At 50.7% G+C, this 22,413-nt stretch overlaps 1 protein-coding gene across 2 annotated transcripts in view; it reads right to left on the bottom strand.

The window, feature by feature from the left end:
* The window catches only part of MACROD1 (mono-ADP ribosylhydrolase 1), a 60,385-nt gene extending 38,102 nt beyond the window's left edge, over positions 1 to 22,283 (bottom strand). Inside the window, exons 1-3 of one of the 2 annotated variants that reach the window (XM_090055125.1) lie at positions 21,944 to 22,283; positions 12,192 to 12,293; positions 11,683 to 11,802 (exon numbers count right to left, since the gene is read on the bottom strand). In XM_090055125.1, the coding sequence (XP_089911251.1) occupies positions 11,683 to 11,802; positions 12,192 to 12,293; positions 21,944 to 22,169 (448 nt within the window). In that variant the 5' untranslated portion in view covers positions 22,170 to 22,283. The remainder of the gene's footprint in view (positions 1 to 11,682; positions 11,803 to 12,191; positions 12,294 to 21,943) is intronic. The other variant, XM_090055126.1, reaches the window with a different exon arrangement.
* Positions 22,284 to 22,413: the final 130 nt, after the last annotated feature.

Below are 22,413 nucleotides of genomic sequence, written 5' to 3'. Positions count from 1 at the left end.
ACGATGGATTTCTCTGAGATGGTTTGGACAGGGCTGATCCTGCCTTAGGCAGGGGGCTAGACTAGATGTGACCTTGTGAGGTTCCTCCCAGGCTTGCCTTCCCATGATTTGGTTGCTACCAAAACCAGACCCTTGTTATAAGAGCAATGAGGTCAGGAGGAATCCATCAACCCTCTTCTGGGCTTCAAGCTTTGGAGGAAATTTCCCATTCAGCCCCAAGTCCCAGATCAGAAGGAGCTGTGCTGACCATGAGTCCAGGTTGGGGGTGAAGCAAGCCTGATGGAACCCAGGAGTCCTGACAGTCAGGACCCCTCTGCCCTGTTCCCAAGATGCCAGTACCCTCTCAGATATGGAAATACAGAACCCAGGCATCGTGAGATCCAGTGAGCCTCAGGGTGTCTAGATTCCAGTCTCATCCCATAGACGGGGACAAAACCCGAGTGTCCCGACCTCCCAGCCCTACTCTCTAGACTTGAGTTCAACCAGAAGACCCCTAAACATCTCCAGCCCCCACAACCAGCTAATGAATTCCCCACTGAGCCTTCTGGATGCAAACTGAGGCCGCTTGTTAGCGACCTAATGAAGGCAGAGGGTCGTCCCTCGACTGAGCTAATGAGAGCTAATATTTATAAGCCAAATGCCGCCTTGAAAACAGGCGTCCCGGCCTGAACCCCAACCTCCTGCTGCGTGTAACGCCATTAGCTCTACACACAGCACTTAACAAATGTGCTAATTGGGAGGACCTGTTTAGCAGCCTTGGTGGGGCGCCGTTCAGATGCGCCAGGTGCCTTTTGCTCCTGCCTGCCCCTCGGCCTGGTTCCCTCCTGGAGCCATGGATAACAAGCGATTTGCAACTCAGCTTGCCCGTAATTTAAGAGCTTATGAAAAAAGGAAGGTGATGGAAAAAACATGCAGAGAGAACTGCTTGGCAATGCAAATCGCTTCTCCTCCTTACAAACCAGACCTGAACTGCTAAATTCGTTAGGTGAGACAGAGCCACTTAGAGGCGCCGCCGCCTCTGGATTTCTCTCCTCTGCATGCCAAGGGGCACGTGTACAGACTTGTAATTCTCCTCCTCCCCCCCTCCAACCATGGGCCAAAGGTGCTGAACTGATGTGTGGCATAAGCAGAAGGCTGTGTTTGGCTCGGTCTGGGGGGATGATGGAGCCACGTGGCCCCAGATTGGGCCTGGGTGGATGGGGGAATGGCAACAGGGTTGAACTAATGACATGATGCATTAAAAACAGTATTGAACCCACCTCCTGCTTGCTTCAGTGAGCGCCCCCTAGATCTAGTACCGTATTCTCTCATATATGATATGTACCTTTGCCCTCAGAATCAGCCCTCCTTCCTCCCCGAACTGGGGTGAGCGTCTTAAGCAAGGAAGCTGAGTTTCTGCCTGGCTCTGAAGCCCCTCTCCAGCTTTGATTCCTGCTCCCAGCAGCTGTAACATTTCTATTCAGGCAGCTGATGGAGTCTGTTGATGTCACGGCCCATTGCTCTTCACTCCACAGGTGTTAACAGTCATCTCTCCTTTTCAATTGTCTCAATATTCCATGAATCAAGCCAAACTTTCTCCCAGCAATTTTGCTGTCTGCTCCTGGGTTTTCCCCTCCCAGTTTGCAGCCCTTTGGTCTTTTCAGCCTCCTAGCTCCAGCCTTTAGAGACCAGTCTCTAGCAAAAGTTTAGGGTTTCAGCTTTTCCTCAGCAGGGTAGAAGGGTGACTCAGCTTAAGATCATGCTCTGCACAGCCATAAATCTGGGGAAATCTTTTTTCTTTCATTCAGCCTTTCAAAAAAACAAGAGCTATATTGTATTCTGGGGTGTGTTGTATGTGACATAATAAGGTATTCTGGAACTTGGTGAATAGCAGGTCCCTGTTCACTTTGCCCACAGCCTACATGGTTTGGTAGATCTCAACCCTATTCCTCTATCAGCTTTCTCCTCTCCAAACTGAAGAACCATACAAATAATAGGGAGGTGGGGCTGGAAGGATGCTCCACAGGTCACGTCTAGTCCAACTCCCTGCCTGAGGCATGACCAGCCTTGTCCAAACCATCCCAGACAAATCCAGCATCCAACTTCTTTGTCAAATGATGTAAGCCTTGACACTGCACCAGACATCACACCACATCCTGTCACAGGTAAAGCAGGGGGACCACAATAGCCAGCATCCTGCTGCTGTAAAAGGTAGTTAATACACACTCCAAAGATCCCAGGTAGAGGCCGTGCCCCCGCTACAGGGGAAGGAAAACCCCTCAGTCTGGACAAATCTGATCAGGAGGTAAAGTTCCTTCCTGACCCTAATGCAGCATTAGTCTGATCCTGAGCGGAGGGGCAAGACCCTTTACAGTCAGAACCCTTCAGGTTTGAGTCCCAGCAGAAGCACTGGCCCAGCCCAGTCACTATCCCCAGCCTGGCCCAGCCCAGGACCCAATGCCTCTGAAAGAGGCTTAAAAACTCCTTGAAACATGTAGCAGAAAAAGTAGAGTGGAATTCCCTCCCAGCCCCACACAGCAACCAGCAAAACACAGAAGCCTGGGAAATCCTCACAGCAGAACAATGCCTAGGTCATCCCAGACTGGTTTCAGGCAGGTCCATATTGGCCCTACCCTTTTGTTTCCACTTTATTATTCCCTGTAGCTAGGGAGTCAGTTAACCATAACATTGTTCTCAACCTTTTTTAGACTCAAGATCCCTCCTGCTAGACTCAAGACTTCTTCATTACATCCAGAAAATACCAACTCTTAGCTTCCACTCATTTCTTGGTGATAGAGATGTACTAGAGCGAATGATTCTTCCGTAGCTCAGCAACAGGTCAGAATGACCTTGACACACTGGATTCTGACTGGAAATCTCTGGGTTTACCCAGTGAATCAGGTGTTGGTGTTGGCACACCTCAGCATGCCAATAACACACCCTTAGGAGGGTCCCAGTTGAGACTCACTGGTCTTAACCAAACCACTAGCCCACAGTTGGTTTTTGCTTGGCAGCAAGACCCTGCTGTGTTGTTTCTTGACCAGCGGTTCGAGATGGTAAAGCCTTACACGGAGCTGCATGTCTATTTCTGGATGTTTTAAATATCTAACGTACAGGACAAGAACAAAAGGCTAGCTTCCAGTGCTTCCTACCATAAGCTGGAAAAATTAATTATCCAAAACAAAGATGGTGGTGCTAGTTATATAATATAATATAGTATAATATAATATAATATAATATAATATAATATAAACAATGAAGTTAAATCACTCCAAAATGCTTTGCTTCAATCAGCCCAAACTGTTTTGTTTTGACTTTATCATTGGGCCTCCATTGTATTAGATATAATATATCAAACTGTAATATACTATATTATAATATATTATGCTATACTATATTATGATATAATACAAAATAATATAACGTAAGATAATGTAACAAATATAATATAATGCAATACAATGGAAACCCAATGATAAAGTTGAAAAGAAGCACTATTTTATTCCTAGCAATTGCATTGCTTGAAGTAGATATATATCACATTACATCACATCAACAATGAAGTCAAAACAAAACATCTCAAAATATTTTGCTTGGATCAAGTAAAAAATGTTCCATTTCAATATTATTTAGTTTAAAATGTAATATTGATATATGCATAGAGCACAGCAGAGCATAGGAAAGCATAATATAATATAGCATAATATGAACATAAGATGGAATACTAAGCTAAGCTATGATAGGATAGGATATATGATATGATTATTGCAATGCAATAAGTATATTGAGCATGGTACAATATAACACAATATAATTCCTACATTATATTATATTATATTATATTATAAATCAATGCCATAAAGTCAAAACAAATCACTCCAAAGCATTCTGCTCCGACTGAATCAAAAAGTATCATTTCAATTTCATCATTTCCTTTCAACTTCGTTCTTCCTAATAACATGATCTGATCCAGCCCAGTACACAACAGTGAAATAATACAGGACATACAAGCTAAGACAAGATGAGACAAGACAGAGCAGGACAACAAAGTCAGAACAAACCATTATGCAACCAGTTATTTCTGTGGGGTACCAAACTCCCACTTCCTGTCCCAAATGCAGGTGGTGTCACGTGACCCTGTTGCACATGTGACCTGAGGGAATTCTTGTGATCCACAGAACCGGCCAGGGGGGAAGAGGGGCCAGGACAGAGGTGGGAGAGGGAGGTGACAGCTTGACCTCATGGGTTTGAAGACTAGTAACACCCAGTTTGAAACTGGTGTGAGCCCAGATCTGAGCCAAAGGCAACACCCGTTTCAAACTAGTGTGACTGAGCTGAGCCAAAAGAAACACCAGTTTGAAACTGTAGTGACTCCAATCTGAGCCTGTGGTAATGCCCAGTTTGAAACTGATGTGACCCAAGATTTGAGCTTGGGGAAGTCGCTTTGTCCTGGTGAAGGGGAGGAAGTCCCAGCTCGCTGGATTTTATTGTGCTTGGTAGTCATAGACAATTGTACAAATTGTTCATGCTTTGCACAAAGGCAAACAGTCTTGTGAGGAAAGGGGTGGGAAGAAAATTGGAAGATGCTGGCGGGGGTGTCTGTGTGATTTAGAGAGTAGGTAGTAGCCTAACCTGGCAGTGGAGATGGTGGTGGTGGGAGGAAGTCATTACAGTAATGATGAGGGGTGGACACGGATGCAGGGGGGAGAGTTAAGGTGGCACTGGGAAAGGTTGTATACATCTGTGTGCCCCCAGCTGTATATCCCTCCCTCCCCACATCCATAGGGGGCCCTCTCTCCATCAACCTTTCATCCATTTGTCCCTACAGCAACCTATACGTCCATCCATGTACACTCTACCTATTTATCTATTCATCCACCCACCCACATACATATCATCCACCCATCCACCCACCTACCATCCTTCTTTCTATCCCACTCTCTACCCATCTCTCCACCCACCCAGGTCTCCGCCATTCACCCCATCTCCCTCCCCAGGGTCATTCCTAATTTTCAGCACTTTCCAATGAGCCTCACCTTACCGTTTCCCGCTCCCAAGTTTTAGGTGCTCTCTCCCTTCTGGAGGGGCATGAAGAACACCCTTAATTCTGCCCTCACTGGGGCATGGGACTGTTTGTATCCGAGCTAGCAGGGCATGAACAGGTCTTCCATACGGCTTCATCGCATCTTTGGAGTTCTCCAAAGCAAGGTTTTCACCGCCCAGCCTACACCTAGACTCAGGACCGTACTAGTATATAATCCCCCCTGCCTGGATCCACCACTGAGCCAACAATGGAAGGCAACCTGGCAGGGCCTTGCAGAAAGAACCCAGGAGTTCCTTTGCTAACTGAGCCACTGGCATCATTAAGGACCCTCCTCGTTCATTAAAAGAACCACGCATCCCCTCGTAGACTGCAAGACATGTTTAGAGAATTTGCCGTTCCTCTGCCAACTGAGCCACGGGCGTCGTTAAAGAAACCCCCTTGTTTGTTAAGAGAACCGCGCCTTCCCACACAAACTGTGTGCGTCATTAAGATCCCCCCTGTCCTTCGTTAAGAGGCCCCACGCGTTCATTAGGAGAACCCATGCCAGCTCAGCTGTATGCATCGTTACAAAGACCCTCATCAACCGCACTGAGTGTCTCATCGTTAGAGAATTTGGTTTGTTCCCTTGTCAAGGACATGGCATCAACTGGACCCTGGCAAAAGGGAACAAACACAACTCCCCCATTGGGCCAAGACTGGGGAGTGCCAGGCATTGTAGACTCCCTGTGATTGGGTAGTGCCAGGAGCTGTACAGATCTCCCCAGGCTGAGATCAGGGGGTGGTGTACAGACCCCTGAGATCAGGGGGCACCAGACAGTGTACAGATCCCCCAGGCTGAGATCGCAGCCATGTCAGGCACCATACAGAACCTCCAGGCTGAGACTGGGTGGTACCAGGTGCTGTAGAGGGCCCCCAGCCAGGGATCAGGGGTTATTGGGAGCTGAACAGATCCCCCCCAGGCCAAGATTGGGGCTGTGCCTTGTGCTGCCCAGCCCCTAAGCCAGGAATCTACAGAGCTGCATACAGAGACCAGCTTTCCATCTTGCCACCGGGATAAGGGATACCGTATTTCCCTGCATACCACACACTCCCAAATAAAACCCGTCCTCTGTTTTGGAAAGGCAGAATGAAGAATAAAGTGTTTTTCCAGAACGTTGGCTGGATCATGACCCTCACTACTCAGCTAAAGGTGATGCTTTTAACCCTTTCACAGCGGCTGCAGAATTGACAGCAGCTTTTGGTCAAACGCTACACCCATGGGTGGATCTTGGGGGGGAGGGACAAATGGCAACACCTTGGGCTGTGTGGTGCATGTGGGGCATTTCTTCTCCCCATAGCACAACCCAAATGCACTCCCAGCCCCATGCCCACATTGTACCTTCCTGCTACATTCTGTTCCCCCATGGATCTGCCACCAGCTACTGCCAACTCAAAAGCAGCTGCAAAAGGGTTAAAAAGAATGGCAATGCTATAAACTGAGCTCTGGCCCTCCCTCCTTGCAGCTGGGAGGGAAGGCTGGACCCCCATTCAGGTCAGCATCCCTAGGCAGTCATTGCTACCAGTACAGTATCCCCATGCTTCTATTCCACCACAGAAATCAGCTTCTGTGGCTAACCCGTACCCCCATGATTTCAGAGGGCTGGTTGTAGGGTGACAAGGCGTGTCAGGTACATGGGGAACTATGGTCTGATCCTTTCCTTTATGTCGTCGTTGGGTTATTTTTTATTTGTTCCCAGATAACCAAAGTGCACTCACTGGCCGCACACAAGCCCCCCTTCGGTCTCTTCCCTCTAGGTGCCTTGAAATTTTCGACGTCTGAAATGAATGTGTTCCTTCGTCCCTCTTTTTTCGTAATAAAAAGAAAGAAAAAAATAAACCCCCAAGGGATATTAAAAAAAATTATAATATGTACGGAGAAAAAAAAAGAGAGAGAGAGAAAATTTCCTCATCCTTTCTTGAAATAAAATAGAAAGATTTAACTTTTACGGTTGTGTTGTCTGGTCTTTTATGCCATGGTTCAGCGGGTTTCAGAGAGGAATTAGAATCAAAATACTGCTGTATGGGAGTGAGGTTAAGATGGACTGGGGGATGCAGCCTGCTCTGGGAAGCATGGGGGCTGGGGATAAAGGGGACCTCTGGCTCCACTTCATACCCCCACAACCAAGCTCTGTGCCCGGGCCAGGATGTGAAACTGGCAGGTTGAAATCCCAGCAAGGGGCATCAGCACCCCACAGCCCTAAGGCCCCAACCCTGGCTGCAATCACCCCCACCAGCCAAAGAGACTCTCTTCTCCTTGGAAACAGCTAACAAAGCAGCTAACAAGGCCTCTTCCTATCCCCGGTGCCAGCCTGATCAGGCCAAGCAGCCACGGAGACTCAGGGGTGCTGAGAGATGCAGTTCATGTTCCACACCCCCACCGGTACCGTGGGGGCTGAGTCTGGATTTCCTGCTGGCTCTGACAGCCCCAAAGCACCGACCCTGGACATCTAAAGCAGAGGAGGGGGGCTCCCCCGAGTCAGGTGCCCCTAGAGGGGCAAGCACACAGCCCTGTGGGAAGGAGGAGGGAGCAGGTGGGGGAACGTGTGCAACGAAAGTGTAAGGGAACATGAGGAGTGAAGGAGCTGGCCCCAAATAGTGCTCGGGAGTATTCGGAGAGGTATTGCATCAGGCATTGCATCAGGCGCTGTACAGCACCCCCAATCTGTGATCAGATGTTCTAGGCACTATACAGACCCCCTGGGCTGAGACTGGGGGGTACTGTACAGCCCTTCAGTTTGAGATGAAGGGTGCCAAGTGTTGTACAGAGCCCCCAGACTGGGATTGTGGAGCGCCGGTCATCTACAGACCCCACAGACTCAGATTGCGGGACCCCAGGCACTGTACAGACCCCCCAGGATGAGATCAGGAGGCACCAGGCACTGTATAGACCCCTCCCAGACAGAGATTGGGCAGTGCCCAATCAGCCCCCAGGCTGAGATCGGGGGGTACCAAATGCTGAACAGACCCCACTAGGCTGAGATCAGGGCTCTGGGTCAGCACAGATGCTGAACAGACTCCCAGGCCAGGATCAGGCCCCTTGCTCTTACCTGGGGGGCAGGTGTGCATGGGTTTTCATTCATGCACACACAATACGATCTGCTGGATTACATGCCATGACAAAAGCCACAATCCCAGGCTGGGGGGGTCTGTACGGTGCCCAGAGTTCTGATCGCAGCCAGGGGGTGGGGGGTCTGTACAGTGTCTGGTAGTGCCCAGTCTTGGCCTGGGCAGCCTGTACAGCACCTGAAGTCCTTTGATATTGGCTGGGGGTGTGAGGGGGGCGCATCTCGGAAGCACCTAGTGTGATACAGCCCTGATCTTGACCTGTGGGGGGCAGAGCTGACTACAACCCCTCCAGAACCGCGTGGACTCCATGGGGCATCATGGACACCTCTGAGCATCAGCCCCAAACCACATCCTCCATCTGCCCCCCTGCCAGCCACTGTGAAGCCCCCAGATCCCTGAGCCATCAGCTTCACTCCCCTTCCCAGGCAATGACAAGCAAACCCCCAAGGCAGTGCTCAGGCTTCCCGTCTTGCTCCAGTGCCCAGCCCAGCCGCATCTTCTCCAGCTGCTTTTGTCCTCCCGATTAGAAAGGTCTCTGTGATGGTGCTCTGCTCCTCTGGCAGGAGCTGGCAGTAGAGCTGTGAGACTGACCAGGGTGTGGGGGTGACATAGAGGTGGCTGAGAACTGGGTTGAGAGTGGGAGGGGGAACCAGGCCAGGATCAGGGGAGAGGTGCTGGGTGCTGTACAGACCCCCCCACCCAGGCCAGGATCAGGGGGTGCTCGGCACCGTACAGACTGCCCAAGCCAGGATCAGGGGGTGCTCAGCCCTGCACAGACCCCCCTCCCCCTGAGGCCAAGATTGGAGGGTGCCAGGCACTGTAGAGACCCTCCAGGTTGAGATTGGGGGGTACCAGGTGCTGTACAAACCCCCCAGGTTGAGACTGGAGGGCACCAGGTGCTTTCTAGACCCCCCAGGCTAGAATCAGGAGGCACTGGGCTCTGCACAGACCCCCAGGCCAAGAGCAGTAGTTCCTGCCCCCACACCAACACACAGGCATTCAGTGCTCAGCGATGCGTTGCAGGCTCCTCATCAGGCATGCCAGCCCTGGGCTGGGGACGCAGGCTGCATGCTAACACTGCCCAGGGTTGTGGGGCCCTGACAGGGTCGGGGAGCTGCGCACTGAACTACAAGTCCAAACGATGTGAGGGGGAGAACCCAGGTGTCCGGGCTCCCACGCCCTGCATCACACACCAGGCCCCACTCCAGTCCCAGATACAGGAGAGAACCCACCCTGCTCTAACCCCCAAGCCCCTCCTGGAGCTGGGAGAGAACCTAAGCATCCAGGCTACCTCCACAAGTACATATCCCATGCACCCCCCCCCACATGCATGTGCATGCATGTGTGCACAGACACACATGCACACATCTTCATGAACATACATGCGTGCACATGCATACACCCACACGCATGTACAAATGCACACAAGCATACACCCTCATGCACATACATGTACACATGCATGCACCCACACACGTGCAGACATATGTACATATATGCGCACACTCATATGTGAGTGCGTGCATGTGCACACACTCACACACATGCATTTGTGAACTCCATTACAACAAAGATTTCCTGCCCCCCACCTCAGCACATGGCACCTGCCCCCCTCCACCAAGCACATGGCACCTGTCCCCGCCCCTCACTCCCCAATGGCACACAGCACTAGATCACACACTGCCAGAAGACACCCCCCACACCGCTTCCAATCATGCCACTTCACATGAGGATCCTGCACCCTTTTTGCACAGGGATTTTGCACAGACAGTCATGCCTGCCCCCCGCTCTCCAGTTGGGGAAGCCCTTGGCTGCTCTATTCACAAGGTGAAGCCCCAACCCCATCACTGTAGCCATAAAAAGGGCAGGGGGGAGGACAAAAGCCACCTGTGACCCCCAGGTGAAACAAGGAGGGCACTGCAGAGCTAATAGCTTCAATGGTGTTAATGAACTTCACTGGGCCCTTGGCCCCCACCCAGACACCTCCTCTAGATTTACACTTCTTCCCTCTACAAACCAACCCTCTCCACCCCAGACATTCTCTTCTGCTTCCAAAGGGGCAGGGTTGGGGACCCCCAGCTCCCCCAAATCAGCCACTGTGGGTGTAATGGCCCTGGCCTCTACCCCCATATGTTGGCCACCAAGAGAGATGGGCCTCGTTAGCAGCCCAAGCTTGTTAGAACATTTATGCCGCTAATAGAAGGGTTGATTTATGAGGCATCAGATTAATAAGGGGATGGAGAATGACAAGAGCCTGGTGCCCTCTGCTGGCCCAGGCTGAAATAAGGGCCCAGTTGCACCAAGCACTGTGCAGAGCCCCCGCCTCAGGTCAGGATTGTGGGCACTGGGAACTATACAGACCCTCCAGGCTGGGAAACAGTGGGGAACGCCAGATATCATGCCGACCCCCCCAGGCTGGGATCAGGGGATGCCAGGTGTTGTACAGACCCCTCAGGCTGAGATTAGGGTCCCCACACAGCCCCCCTTGATTCCACAACAGCAGGGGCTCAGCTAGACATGGCAGGTCCTTCAAGGAAAGGATCAGGCCCCTATAGGTCAACACAAAGCTGTGCTAGAATGTGGACCAGACAAGGTCCACTGTCCATCAGGGCTTCTACAGGCACCCTACCCACAGCCCCATAGCTCTCCAGGGCTGGGCTCAGTCCTAGACATACAGTGGATGGGTGAATAACTAGACCCATAGGATACAAGCAACAGGACTACACATAATACATATGGTGCGTTCTAACCCTGCAGAACAGCCGAAGCAGAGGGGAGGAAGGAAACTTCATATACATCAGCAGCATCCCTTATAGAGCAGCTGAGTTGAGCAAGAATCCCCCATAGGGCAGCTGAGATAAAGTTAAGTCCTCTATATAGCAGCTGGGACAAGGCAACAATCCCCTATAGAGTAGCGGGAGTGAAAAATAATTCCCTAAAGAATACCTGGGACATGGCCACACCACACCATATCCCGGGGGGGGGGGGGGGAGGGGGGGGATGAGCCACAACCCCCTATAGAGCACTAAGATGAGGCCTCATCCCCTATAGAGCAGCTACCCAGGCAAATCCTATATAAGCAGTCAGTCCTGGAACCTACAGGAGCTGAACACTGGAAAAACCACATCGCCTATAGATCAGACTGACTTGACTAAACTAGTAGTGAACAGATCCTATAGAGTATGAGCAGTGCCTAGATACATACCAGTTACTGTAGGTACCCTATAGTTTTCCTCAGGTGCCAAGCCTACACACACCACAGATTCTATAGAAGAACAAGACACAGGTCCTGCACACAGGGCAGTGCACCCTATAGCTATACAGGAGCCAGGCCCTATAGATGAAGCGGTGTCCCTGTAGCCCATCAGAAGCAGCACAACAAGCCCTACAGGAGTCTGGGGAGGACAGGTGCCCCCGACAGGCTGCCCCCAACCCAGCTAGAAGCCCTGCCCACCATCTACCGCACAGATAAGAGGGGACTCCTTTGGGGCATCCCCACAGCCTAGCTCTGCCACGCCACACCCTTCTCCCCCACAGCACCGGGCGCCACCCACCGGCATTGACAATGGCATCAACCTCCAGCTTGGTGATGTCATGATGCAGCAACGAGATCTTCTCATTAAGGGCTGCATCCTTGGGGAACTTGGCCCCCTCAGGCTGCTTCACGTGGTCATCTGGGGAGACATGGGGGGGGGGTGTCACTGCTGCCCTTGAGCCTCCCAGCCCCACCAGTGACCCTCATGCCCGACCCGTAGCTCCCTGATGCCCCCAGCCCTGCCAGTCCCCCTCACTTCCAACCCGCAACCCATCCTCCCACCTCTGCCAGTGCCTCTCACTCCTGACCTGTAGCCCCCTGCTCCTCCCAGTGCCCCTCACTCCTAACCCACGCACTTGCCTGCCCAAAGCCCTGCCGGTGCCCCTCACTCCCCACCTGCAGTCCCCTCCCTGCCTGAGCTTTGGCTCCAAGCCCCCATTATTCCAGCCTTGGATAACACCTGCTTCTTCAATCTGTCCCTTCCCCAACACCCAGCTTAATCTAAATTGTCTCCATGTGGACACTCACTCTTCGCCATCTTCTTCCAGGTGTCGATGCTCTTCAGGGGGAGAAAGTCCTTGGTGAAGTAATGCTCCCGCCGCTGCTTCTGACTCAGACCACTCAGATACTCTGCAAGGGAGAAGATGGGTAAACTGAGGTGCAGAGCAGCAAACCTGCTGGGGACTGGGGGGACAAGTCCCAGGCTCCAGGCCCCTCTGCTCAGCCACCAATCCCCACTCCCCTCCCAGAGCTGGAGAGGACCCAGGAGTGCTGGCAGGGCCCAGCTGGTTTCCTACTCCCCTGCCTGGCACTGGTCTCCTCCAAAATGATGGCTATCACCTAGGGAACAAGCTCCCAGCTTGGCACTGCTCAGGCCCACCTGACAGGGAAGTGTCCTCAGTGCCCCCCAAGGGTCCTTTCAGGCCCCACTGCTGTTAGAAATATTATTAAAAATGCATTATCAATAGCAGATTTAGGGAAAAAAAAACAAAACACAGCTGCTACCCCTCCTTGTCTCCTTAATGGGAGAGGGAAGGGGGGGGGTTGGAAATTGATGGGAAAAACCACCAAAAGCCCATTGTACTAAGGTATCACTCCCTCTCTGTCCTGCAAATTTACTCTCTCTTTGTTACACTAAATCACACTTTCTTTCATGACCCCACATTCCTAAGGCTAAGATAAGAGCAGATGCCATTTTTGCCTTCAGGTTGAACCTTGAGTAACCTTGGGTTCCATCCACGCACGCGTGATAGCCTAATGCATATTAAGCCTACCCGCCCCGCATACTTAAGTAGTTAATTATAATGCACATGGGACGTATGAAGCGACATGTTTACATATATGTTTGTATGAACCGGAAATGAGTTGTAAAAATTCCTCCTTCTACACACGTGGTCAGGAGAGGGGGGATAAAAGCCTGCTAATGATTGTGCTGGGGGGCAGAGTGATTGATCTTTTGTCTCTCTCTCTGACCCTATTTGCAAATATATACCTTTTGTGTTGCTAATAGAGTGTGTCTGTGAAGGTTTTTTTTCCTCCTCCCGAGAAACGAACCACGATTTTTATATCAAAATTGGCGCCCAACGTGGGGCTTCTCGAGGACTACCCCGGAATTCAGTGACGGAGCACCTCCGGTACCAGGGATTTGTGCACACCGAGCCGACTTTGGACTCACCCTGGTATTTGAGGTTTAAGTCCAAATATCCGGGAAGTTAAAGGAAGTATCCTATGTAAATTCTGAGTTTCTGGAGAGGCAGACACACTCTGGAATTTGGATCGAGATCTCTGGGGTATCTGAGTGAGTATACGAATTCCCTTTGCCCAATCTGGTGTACGGATCTAAAACAAAGGATGTGTAAGTTTGCTGAGAAATTCTAGGCTTAGCTCTCATTGTAAATCATCTGTTGTTGAGATCTTTTTGGTATTTGGTGTGCATTGGGCGCATTTTTGTGGGCAAATGGGTACGAATAGCTCTCGTGTAGAAAACAATATTGATACCCCTCTAAAAGTCTTATTACGTCATTTTAATAAATTTGCAAGGCCGGCCGATTATGGAATAAAGATGAAAAAAGGTGATTTAACTAAGTTTTGTCAACTCGAGTGGCCAACATTTGGGGTCCACTGGACCCCGAAAGGATCCTTTGTGCTAAAAGAAGTGATAGCTATCCCTGAAATTGTTATGCAAAATGGGTATTGGAATCAGTTTCCTTATATTGATTGTTGGTTGTGGGTGGTTCAAAATCAGCCACCTTGGATTAAGAATTACTTAGCGAAGTCTCATGTGATGCTTGTTAAGAAAAAGGCTCGGGGGGGGCCGCCTGTACTTCCTGAGTCTAATGAGGGGGGGGAATTCTGAATTGGCTGAGTACCGGACCCGTGCTCCGGTTGCCCTGTCGGGTAGCGAAGATGAGTCAGACGCCTCCTCGGCATCCAGTCCTTCTGCACCACCGCCCCCTCCCTTAGAGAGACCACCACCGACGTACCAATGCATACCTAATGAGTTAGAGCGTGAGCCTCAGCCAAGTGCCTCATCTGAATCAGGAAATAAGGGTTATTATTTGCGCAAGCCTGTAGAGTCACAGCCGGTGTTGAACTGTCCGATGCGAGAGGTTATTGGGGAAGGAGGCACTGCAACTTTTGTCTACACCCCATTTAGCACTTCAGATTTATTTAACTGGAAAAATCAGAGCCCCTCTTTTCGTGAAGACCCTGAAAAGATGAGGGATTTGTTTCGATCTATTGGGCAGACTCATCGACCCACTTGGGCTGATGTCCAGATGATGCTCCAGACCCTCCTAACCCCGGAGGAGAGGAGATTAGTGTTAGGTACAGCAGAGCGTATTGCGGCAGCCAGAGTTGAGTCAGAGGGTGCTGCTGGTCGTACTCTGCGTGATACCTACCCGGTAGAAGAGCCGGGATGGGACAATCATACTGCAGAGGGCAGAGAGCTGAGTGCACGGTATTTGGGAATTATAGTGGAAGCAATGGGAAAGGCAGTGCCTCGGATTACCAATCTGTCTAAATTGTATGAGGTGAGACAGGGAAGAGAGGAGGATCCCTCAGCTTTCCTTGGGAGGCTGTATGAGGCGTTTCGCAGGTTTTCGGATCTGGATCCAGAAGCCCCAGATAACCAGCGCATGGTAAATCTTATGTTTATTGGTCAATCTGCTGCTGATATCCGTAAGAAGTTACAGAAAACTGAGGGAGGTGCTGGGAAACCGATTTCAGAGCTGGTGGAAATTGCATATAAGGTGTATGGGAATCGTGAGCAAGTGCAGGAGCGCAAGGAGGATAAAAAGGCTCAGCGACAGATGGCAGCACTAGCAGCTGCTATAACTGGAGGGAACCCTGGAAAGGCTGGGATACAGAAGAGGAAGGGAGAAAGAGTGGGAGCAGATGTTTGTGCTTATTGCAAGGAGAAAGGACACTGGAAGAGAGAATGCCCGAAGTTGAAGGAGAAGAGAGAGGGGGAACCGAGAGGTCACCTCATGCGGGCAGAAGACAAGGGTGAGGATTCAGAATGAAGGGGACAGGGATCTAAGACCACTACCCTTCGGGTTGGAGCCCGAGAAGATCCCATGGTAACCATTAGGGTTGGTGGCAAAAACTTTGAAGCCTTGGTGGATACTGGGGCTACATTTTCAATGATTCCAGAAAAACCCCCCTGTGCAGGAACTAGTGAACAGCATGTACTTGTAGAAGGGATTGAGGGAATGCAAACCCGACTCCCTGTTTGTAAACCACTCCTCACCAAGGTGGGAGACCATTTGCTCGAGCACTCCTTTGTGTATTCTCCAAGTTGCCCGGTTGCACTCCTTGGGCGGGACTTACTCACAAAATTGCAAGCTGAAATCTTTTTCAGAGACGATCAGATGGTGGTCCAGCTACCTGTCAAGCAGAGCTCGAACTATCAGATGGCTCTCCTGGAGGACCGACGCCCTGCAGTAAGTCCAGAAGATCACATGACTGGAGTAGACCCCTCGGTATGGGCTGATGGAACCCCTGCGCGAGCTAAGTTCGTCTCCCCGGTAAGGATCGTACTCAAGGATGGGGAGGGGCCCGTTCGGGTAAAGCAGTACCCACTCAGCCGAGCGGCCAGAGCTGGACTCAAGCCGTTAATAGAGAAATACAAGAGGTACGGATGGCTAGTGGAAGGGTCTTCACCCTATAACACCCCCATTCTTGGAGTGCCAAAGGCAGATGGGGTCTCATACAGACTGGTCCAAGACTTACGGGCAGTAAATAAGAAGGTCCTTTCAGACCATCCTGTAGTCCCGAACCCTCACACGATTTTGACACAAGTACCGGGGGAAGCTGAAATATTTTCAGTGCTAGATTTGAAAGATGCTTTCTTCTCTATTCCTCTTCACCGAGAGAGTCAAAAATTGTTTGCTTTTGAATGGGAGGATCCAGATACTTTCCATAAAGCCCAACTCATGTGGACAGTTCTTCCACAAGGATTTATAGCAGCCCCCCATATTTTCGGACTTGCCCTTCAGAAGGACTTGGGGGAATGGAAGGGATCACACCCTGCAGTGACTCTCCTCCAGTATGTGGATGACCTGCTAGTTGCAAGCCCAAACTTGCAGCTCTGCGAGGAAGCCACCAGGTCACTCCTAAACACTCTGGGGAAAAAAGGATATAAAGTCTCTAGAGAGAAAGCCCAAATATGTCAGCCTGAAGTCACATTTTTGGGATATAAGCTCTCAAAAGGAGTCAGAGCCCTGAGTGCAGATCGCATACAGGCAATCCAAGGTCTAACCCCACCTAAGTCACCCAAGGAGCTGCGAGCATTCCTAGGGCTAACTGGGTTCTGTCGACTATGGATACCAGATTACGGTGGGAAGGCTAGACCACTGTATGAATCCCTGACTAAGGAGAGTCTCACTAAATGGAAATGGAATAAAGAAATGCAGCATGCTTTTGATCTGCTGAAGGCAGCATTAACCCAGCCCCCAGCCTTGGCCATCCCAAACAGTAAAAAGCCATATCGACTGTATGTTCATGAGAATCAAGGGGTTGCATCAGGGGTGCTGACACAGCCATCGGGCCCGACCTGGAGACCCGTGGGATATTATTCAAAGGTTCTAGATCCAGTTGCACTCGGGTGGCCAGCCTGTCTTCGGGCTGTGGCAGCCACAGCAGTGGTTGTTGAAGAAGCCCAGAAGATAGTCATGGGTGCTGATATGGAAATACTCACTCCTCATGGAGTTCCCCAGATCCTAGGGACTGAGGGAGGGAAATTTCTTAACCCCTCCAGACAATCACGGTATGAGATATTTTTGCTCTCTAATCCAGGACTTACTTTCAAACATACTACAGCCTTAAACCCTGCAACCTTGCTGCCAGAGCCAGGGCAACCGACGCATGACTGCCTTGAGGTCCTGAATCAGACCACGCAGGTGCGACCTGATCTTGCTGAGGACCCAATTGAAGACCCAGATGTTGAATACTTTGTGGACGGCTCCAGCTCTGTCATCGATGGAAAAAGACGAACAGGATGTGCAGTGGTAACCTTGGATAAGGTAGTATGGAGGGAGTCATTGCCGAGCTCATGGTCGGCACAGGCCGCAGAACTCACTGCGCTCACCCGAGCATTACAGCTGGGGACAGACCAGCGAGTTAATATATACACTGACTCTCGCTATGCTTTTTCTACAGTCCATGCGCACGGACTATTGTGGAAAGAAAGGGGTTTCATTACTGCCTCTGGGAATAAGATTGCTAATGGCCCCCAGATTATCAAACTACTAGAGGCACTCCACCAGCCTAAAGAGGTAGCAGTCATTCATGTGCGGGCCCATGGGAAGGCTGCTGAGAAAAAGCATAAGCTTGGAAATGCAAAGGCTGATGCAGCAGCAAAGGAAGCTGCATTTATTGGGAGAGAAGCGGAAGAGGTATCCAAGCAGGCTATGTCCCATGCCATATGGCCATACGTTCAGGATTTAGTCCCACAGTATTCCCCTGAAGAAGATAAATTTGCACAGAAAGCTTGTGCAGAAAAGAACTCCCAGGGGTGGTGGATAGTACCAGGAGGGAAAGTCATGATACCCAGGCCATTGCTTCGGGAGGTGCTGCAACAGCTCCATGCAAGAACCCATATGGGAGGTTTGGCCATGGGTGATCTAATGATCCGCCAAGCAGTAGCCCCAGGGCTATATGTAGAAGCTCAGCGCATTGCTACCAGGTGCATTACATGCCAGAAAGTAAACCCTCGAAGGAAACCCCCTGTGCCAATGGGAGGTAGACCCTGGGCAGCGTACCCTGGACAGGCATGGCAGATTGATTTTGCCGAGCTCCCACGATCCGGACATCATGGGTTTTTACTTGTCATGGTAGACCAGCTCTCTGGTTGGGTCGAGGCTTGGCCCACCAGGACTGCCACTGCAGCTGCAGTAGTGAAGTATTTGTTACAGGAGATCATTCCCCGGTATTCCCTGCCTGAGTCCATTGAGTCGGATCAAGGACAACACTTTGTGGGAAGAGTGGTTCAAGAAGTCGCACAAGCTCTCAAGGTTACTTGGAAACTACACACACCATGGAGACCACAGAGTTCAGGACAAGTGGAACGCATGAATAGAACTTTAAAGACTTTGCTCACCAAAATCTGTATTGAAACACGCCTTAAGTGGCCTCAAGCATTGCCGCTAGCTCTTACTTGCATTCGAAACACTCCCCGACGGGGCCTCAAATTGACCCCATATGAAATTATGTTTGGCAAGCCGCCTCGAGTCTTACCTCCTGGGATGCGAGAGAATGTAACTTTTGAATTAGGTAATAGTGAACTTCATACATATGTTATTGCCTTGCAGTCTGTCTTGTTTTCTCTTCACAGGTATGCAGCCTCCTTTCAGCGTCTGCCTTTAGATGTACCGGTACATGACTTCTCCCCGGGAGACTGGGTCTTGGTGCAGCGGTGGAAAAAGGAGCCTTTGACTGAGAGGTGGAGTGGCCCTTTCCAGGTACTTCTAACAACCCACACCGCTGTAAAGATTACTGGCCATGATCGTTGGATACACCATACCTGTGTGAAACGACATCCACAAGCGTCAGAGGACAACAACTCCCAAGACGAACTCACTCCGGAAGCTGAGTCGTCTTCGGAACAAGAAGCCAGCAAGTGGAGCTGTGAACCTACTGGTGATCTCCAAGTGCGCCTGAGACGGCTTAATCAAAGCTCAGAAAATTAGACAAGAAAGTAAAAGGGAAAATATGGTGGGAATCTTAATGTGCCTTGTTGTTATCTGCATAATGAAAGAAGCAGAATTGAGCAGCCTTAACCGCTGGCTCACACCCTCGCTTTCCCAAATTGCTCCCCCAGGGACAAATTTGTATGTTGATATGATGGAAAGAATTGCAGGTACTTTTAATCTTACCAACTGCTGGGCCTGTGGGGGGCTTCGGGAGGCCAGTGGCCTTGGAGGGCTTTTCCTTTGGCCCCGAAATGGCTAGTAAGTAGTAAGGCAGATGTTAAAAGTACTAGTCAAAAATGGGATGAGAACCACAGTTGGGAACTTTCCCAAGTGGCGTTAGGAGAGTATTGCATCAGTAATAATGGTACAGGAAAAAGGTTGGGACACAGCCGTTGCATATGGACTTTAAAAGTAAGGTGGATGAACCTTACAAGATTAGAACGGCTTTATTATCCTAATAGCCCAGGGTATAATCGGCTAGTGTGGCAGCATCCCAATGGAACAATTGTGTGGTTTAATAAATATTGGAGTGCCACAAATCAAAGTGATGATCGGACAGATTGTACAGACAAGAACCAGGATGGGCTATGGGAATGTTCCATGAAAGGAGGCCACGCAGTTGCTGGTCCTTTGGGTCCAGAAGGAGGCTTGGGGTTTCCCGAGATGCCCTATGGTTGGGCCCCTCCAAATGCCACCAATAGAGAAAATAGGGCCTTAAGAGGATACTGTTGGATTTGCGGACGACGGGCCTATACAATACTACCACAGGGGTGGACGGGAACTTTCTATATGGGAGTAATTGTACCAGCTTTCTTTTTGTTACCGTCTGAGGTTCGAAATAAGCTAGGAGTCTCTTTGTATGATGATTGGAAAAGGGCCAAGAGAAGTATTGATGTAAGTTTGACACAGGGTAGCTCCCAAAAGTGGAAGAAGGATGAGTGGCCCCCTCAGAGGATTATTGAGTATTATGGACCAGCTACATGGGCTAATGATGGGAGTTGGGGGTACCGGACACCAATATATATGCTGAATAGAATCATCCGGTTGCAGGCAGTCTTGGAAGTAATTACTAACCAGACCGCCACTGCTCTCGAGTTATTGGCCCGACAAAGTTCTCAGATGAGAGCAGCCATATACCAAAATCGGATGGCCTTAGACTATTTACTTGCAGAGGAAGGCGGAGTCTGCGGAAAGCTCAACCTTTCTAACTGTTGCCTCCAAATAGATGACAACGGGAAAGCAGTCTTAGAGATTGCCAAAGAGATTAGAAAAATAGCCCATGTACCAATACAAACGTGGGAAACCACATGGAATAAGGACTGGTGGTTTCAATTATTTGGAGGACCCTGGTGGAAAAAGGTAGGGTTTGTGCTTTTGTGTGCTCTAACTGGTTTGATTTTTATCCCTTGCCTTATTCCTTGTCTCACTAGATTGATAACCACCACAGTGGAAGGAATGCAGGTTGCAGCAGTCCCTCTAAAAGCACAGACTGCTGCAAAGGTCATGGTCCTCAGAAAAATTCCTCGTAATTATCTTGATATGCCCGAATGAAGTAAAGATCAGAAAGCATCTCGAGGGGGGATATTGTTAGAAATATTATTAAAAATGCATTATCAATAGCAGATTTAGGGAAAAAAAAACAAAACACAGCTGCTACCCCTCCTTGTCTCCTTAATGGGAGAGGGAAGGGGGGGGGTTGGAAATTGATGGGAAAAACCACCAAAAGCCCATTGTACTAAGGTATCACTCCCTCTCTGTCCTGCAAATTTACTATCTCTTTGTTACACTAAATCACACTTTCTTTCATGACCCCACATTCCTAAGGCTAAGATAAGAGCAGATGCCATTTTTGCCTTCAGGTTGAACCTTGAGTAACCTTGGGTTCCATCCACGCACGCGTGATAGCCTAATGCATATTAAGCCTACCCGCCCCGCATACTTAAGTAGTTAATTATAATGCACATGGGACGTATGAAGCGACATGTTTACATATATGTTTGTATGAACCGGAAATGAGTTGTAAAAATTCCTCCTTCTACACACGTGGTCAGGAGAGGGGGGATAAAAGCCTGCTAATGATTGTGCTGGGGGGCAGAGTGATTGATCTTTTGTCTCTCTCTCTGACCCTATTTGCAAATATATACCTTTTGTGTTGCTAATAGAGTGTGTCTGTGAAGGTTTTTTTTCCTCCTCCCGAGAAACGAACCACGATTTTTATATCACTGCCATAGCGACTAGTAGGCTCTGGGCCTCATCTGGCCTCTGGGGTGGATTGGTCCTAGGCCCCAGGCCTCATTGGGCCTATTTCCATAGTAACCTCTAGCCACCCCCACCCCACCACACTGGGCCTGACACCTACGCCCGAGGCCTCACTGGGCTGTTTGTATAGCAACGTGGAGCCCCCACCACGCCTCCCTGGACTTGACACCTTCTAGGCTCCAGGCCCATTTCCATGGTAACTACTAGGCCCAAGGCCTCACTGGGCCCAACACCTAGGCCTGAGGCCTCACTCAGCCATTTCCATGGCAACTTCTAGGCCCTGAGCCCCTCACTGGGTAGCATGCAGGCTTCAGGCCTCACCAGGCCCTTTCCCATGGTGAGCTCTAGGCCCCAGGCCTTACTGGGCCCATTTCCATGGCAACCCCTAGGCTCCACTGGGCAGCATGTAGGCCCCAGGCCTCACTGGCCCTGTTTCCATGGTGACCTGTAGCCCTGCCCTCTGCCCCCCCAGGGCTTGGCACCCTCTAGGCGTCAGTGCCATGTACAGTGCCTGGCCCAGCAGCGCCAGGCGGGCACTCCCAGAATCCTTTGCACTACTAGCAGCTGCTGGCAACCACCAGTGGCTGCTCTTGGTGCAAAGGATTCTGGGAGTCCTACTACCCCCTTGGCATAAACCCCTAAGCTTTGGCATGCCCTAAGCTGGAGGGGGGGGGGTGCAGGCCTGGCCTAGAGACCCCCACACTGTGCCTAGCAAAGGGACAAGGGCAGGGCATGGAGCTGGGCACACCTACAGCAGCCAGAGTGGGGCACAGGCCTGGGGGGAGCAGGGGCTATGCCTGTCTGCCCCCCAACTCCCCGGGCACTTACTTTTTGCCTCCTTCCAGTCGGTGGAAGTGGTGAGGTCCACTTTGGCCGCCATGTGCAGCGGGGGGGCACCCACCCAGGTCCGGAGTGCGTCCCAGGGCAGAGAGCAATCGCGCAGGTGAATTGCCCCCCTCCAGGGAGTCCCCAGGACACCGGGGTGCCCACCCCAGCCCTCCAGCACCTGCCCTGCCACTCTCAGGGCCCGAATGCCAAACAGAGCCACTGGCATGGTTGCAAAGAGATGCACCCCCCTCCGGGCGCTGGTTGGCCCTGAGTGCAAGAGGGAAATTCTTCTCCCTTATTTATTGCACCTGGTATTTAGCTGTGGGGGGTGGGGAGGCGGAATTGTCCTGCTTGAGCAAAGCACCAAGCTCTGCCCATATCGTAATGCAAAGGATGTTGGGAAATGTAGTCCCCACCCCAACCCTATCTCCATGCAGGGGCTCCGTTTGGGGAGGACAGGGGCTGGGAGC

The sequence above is a fragment of the Crocodylus siamensis genome, chromosome 6 (genome assembly GCF_052110815.1).
Source record: "Crocodylus siamensis isolate JL-2025a chromosome 6, ASM5211081v1, whole genome shotgun sequence".
NCBI lineage: Eukaryota > Metazoa > Chordata > Crocodylia > Crocodylidae > Crocodylus > Crocodylus siamensis.
Note: the sequence above shows the minus strand (reverse complement) of the source record. Positions and strands in the feature narration are given on the sequence as shown.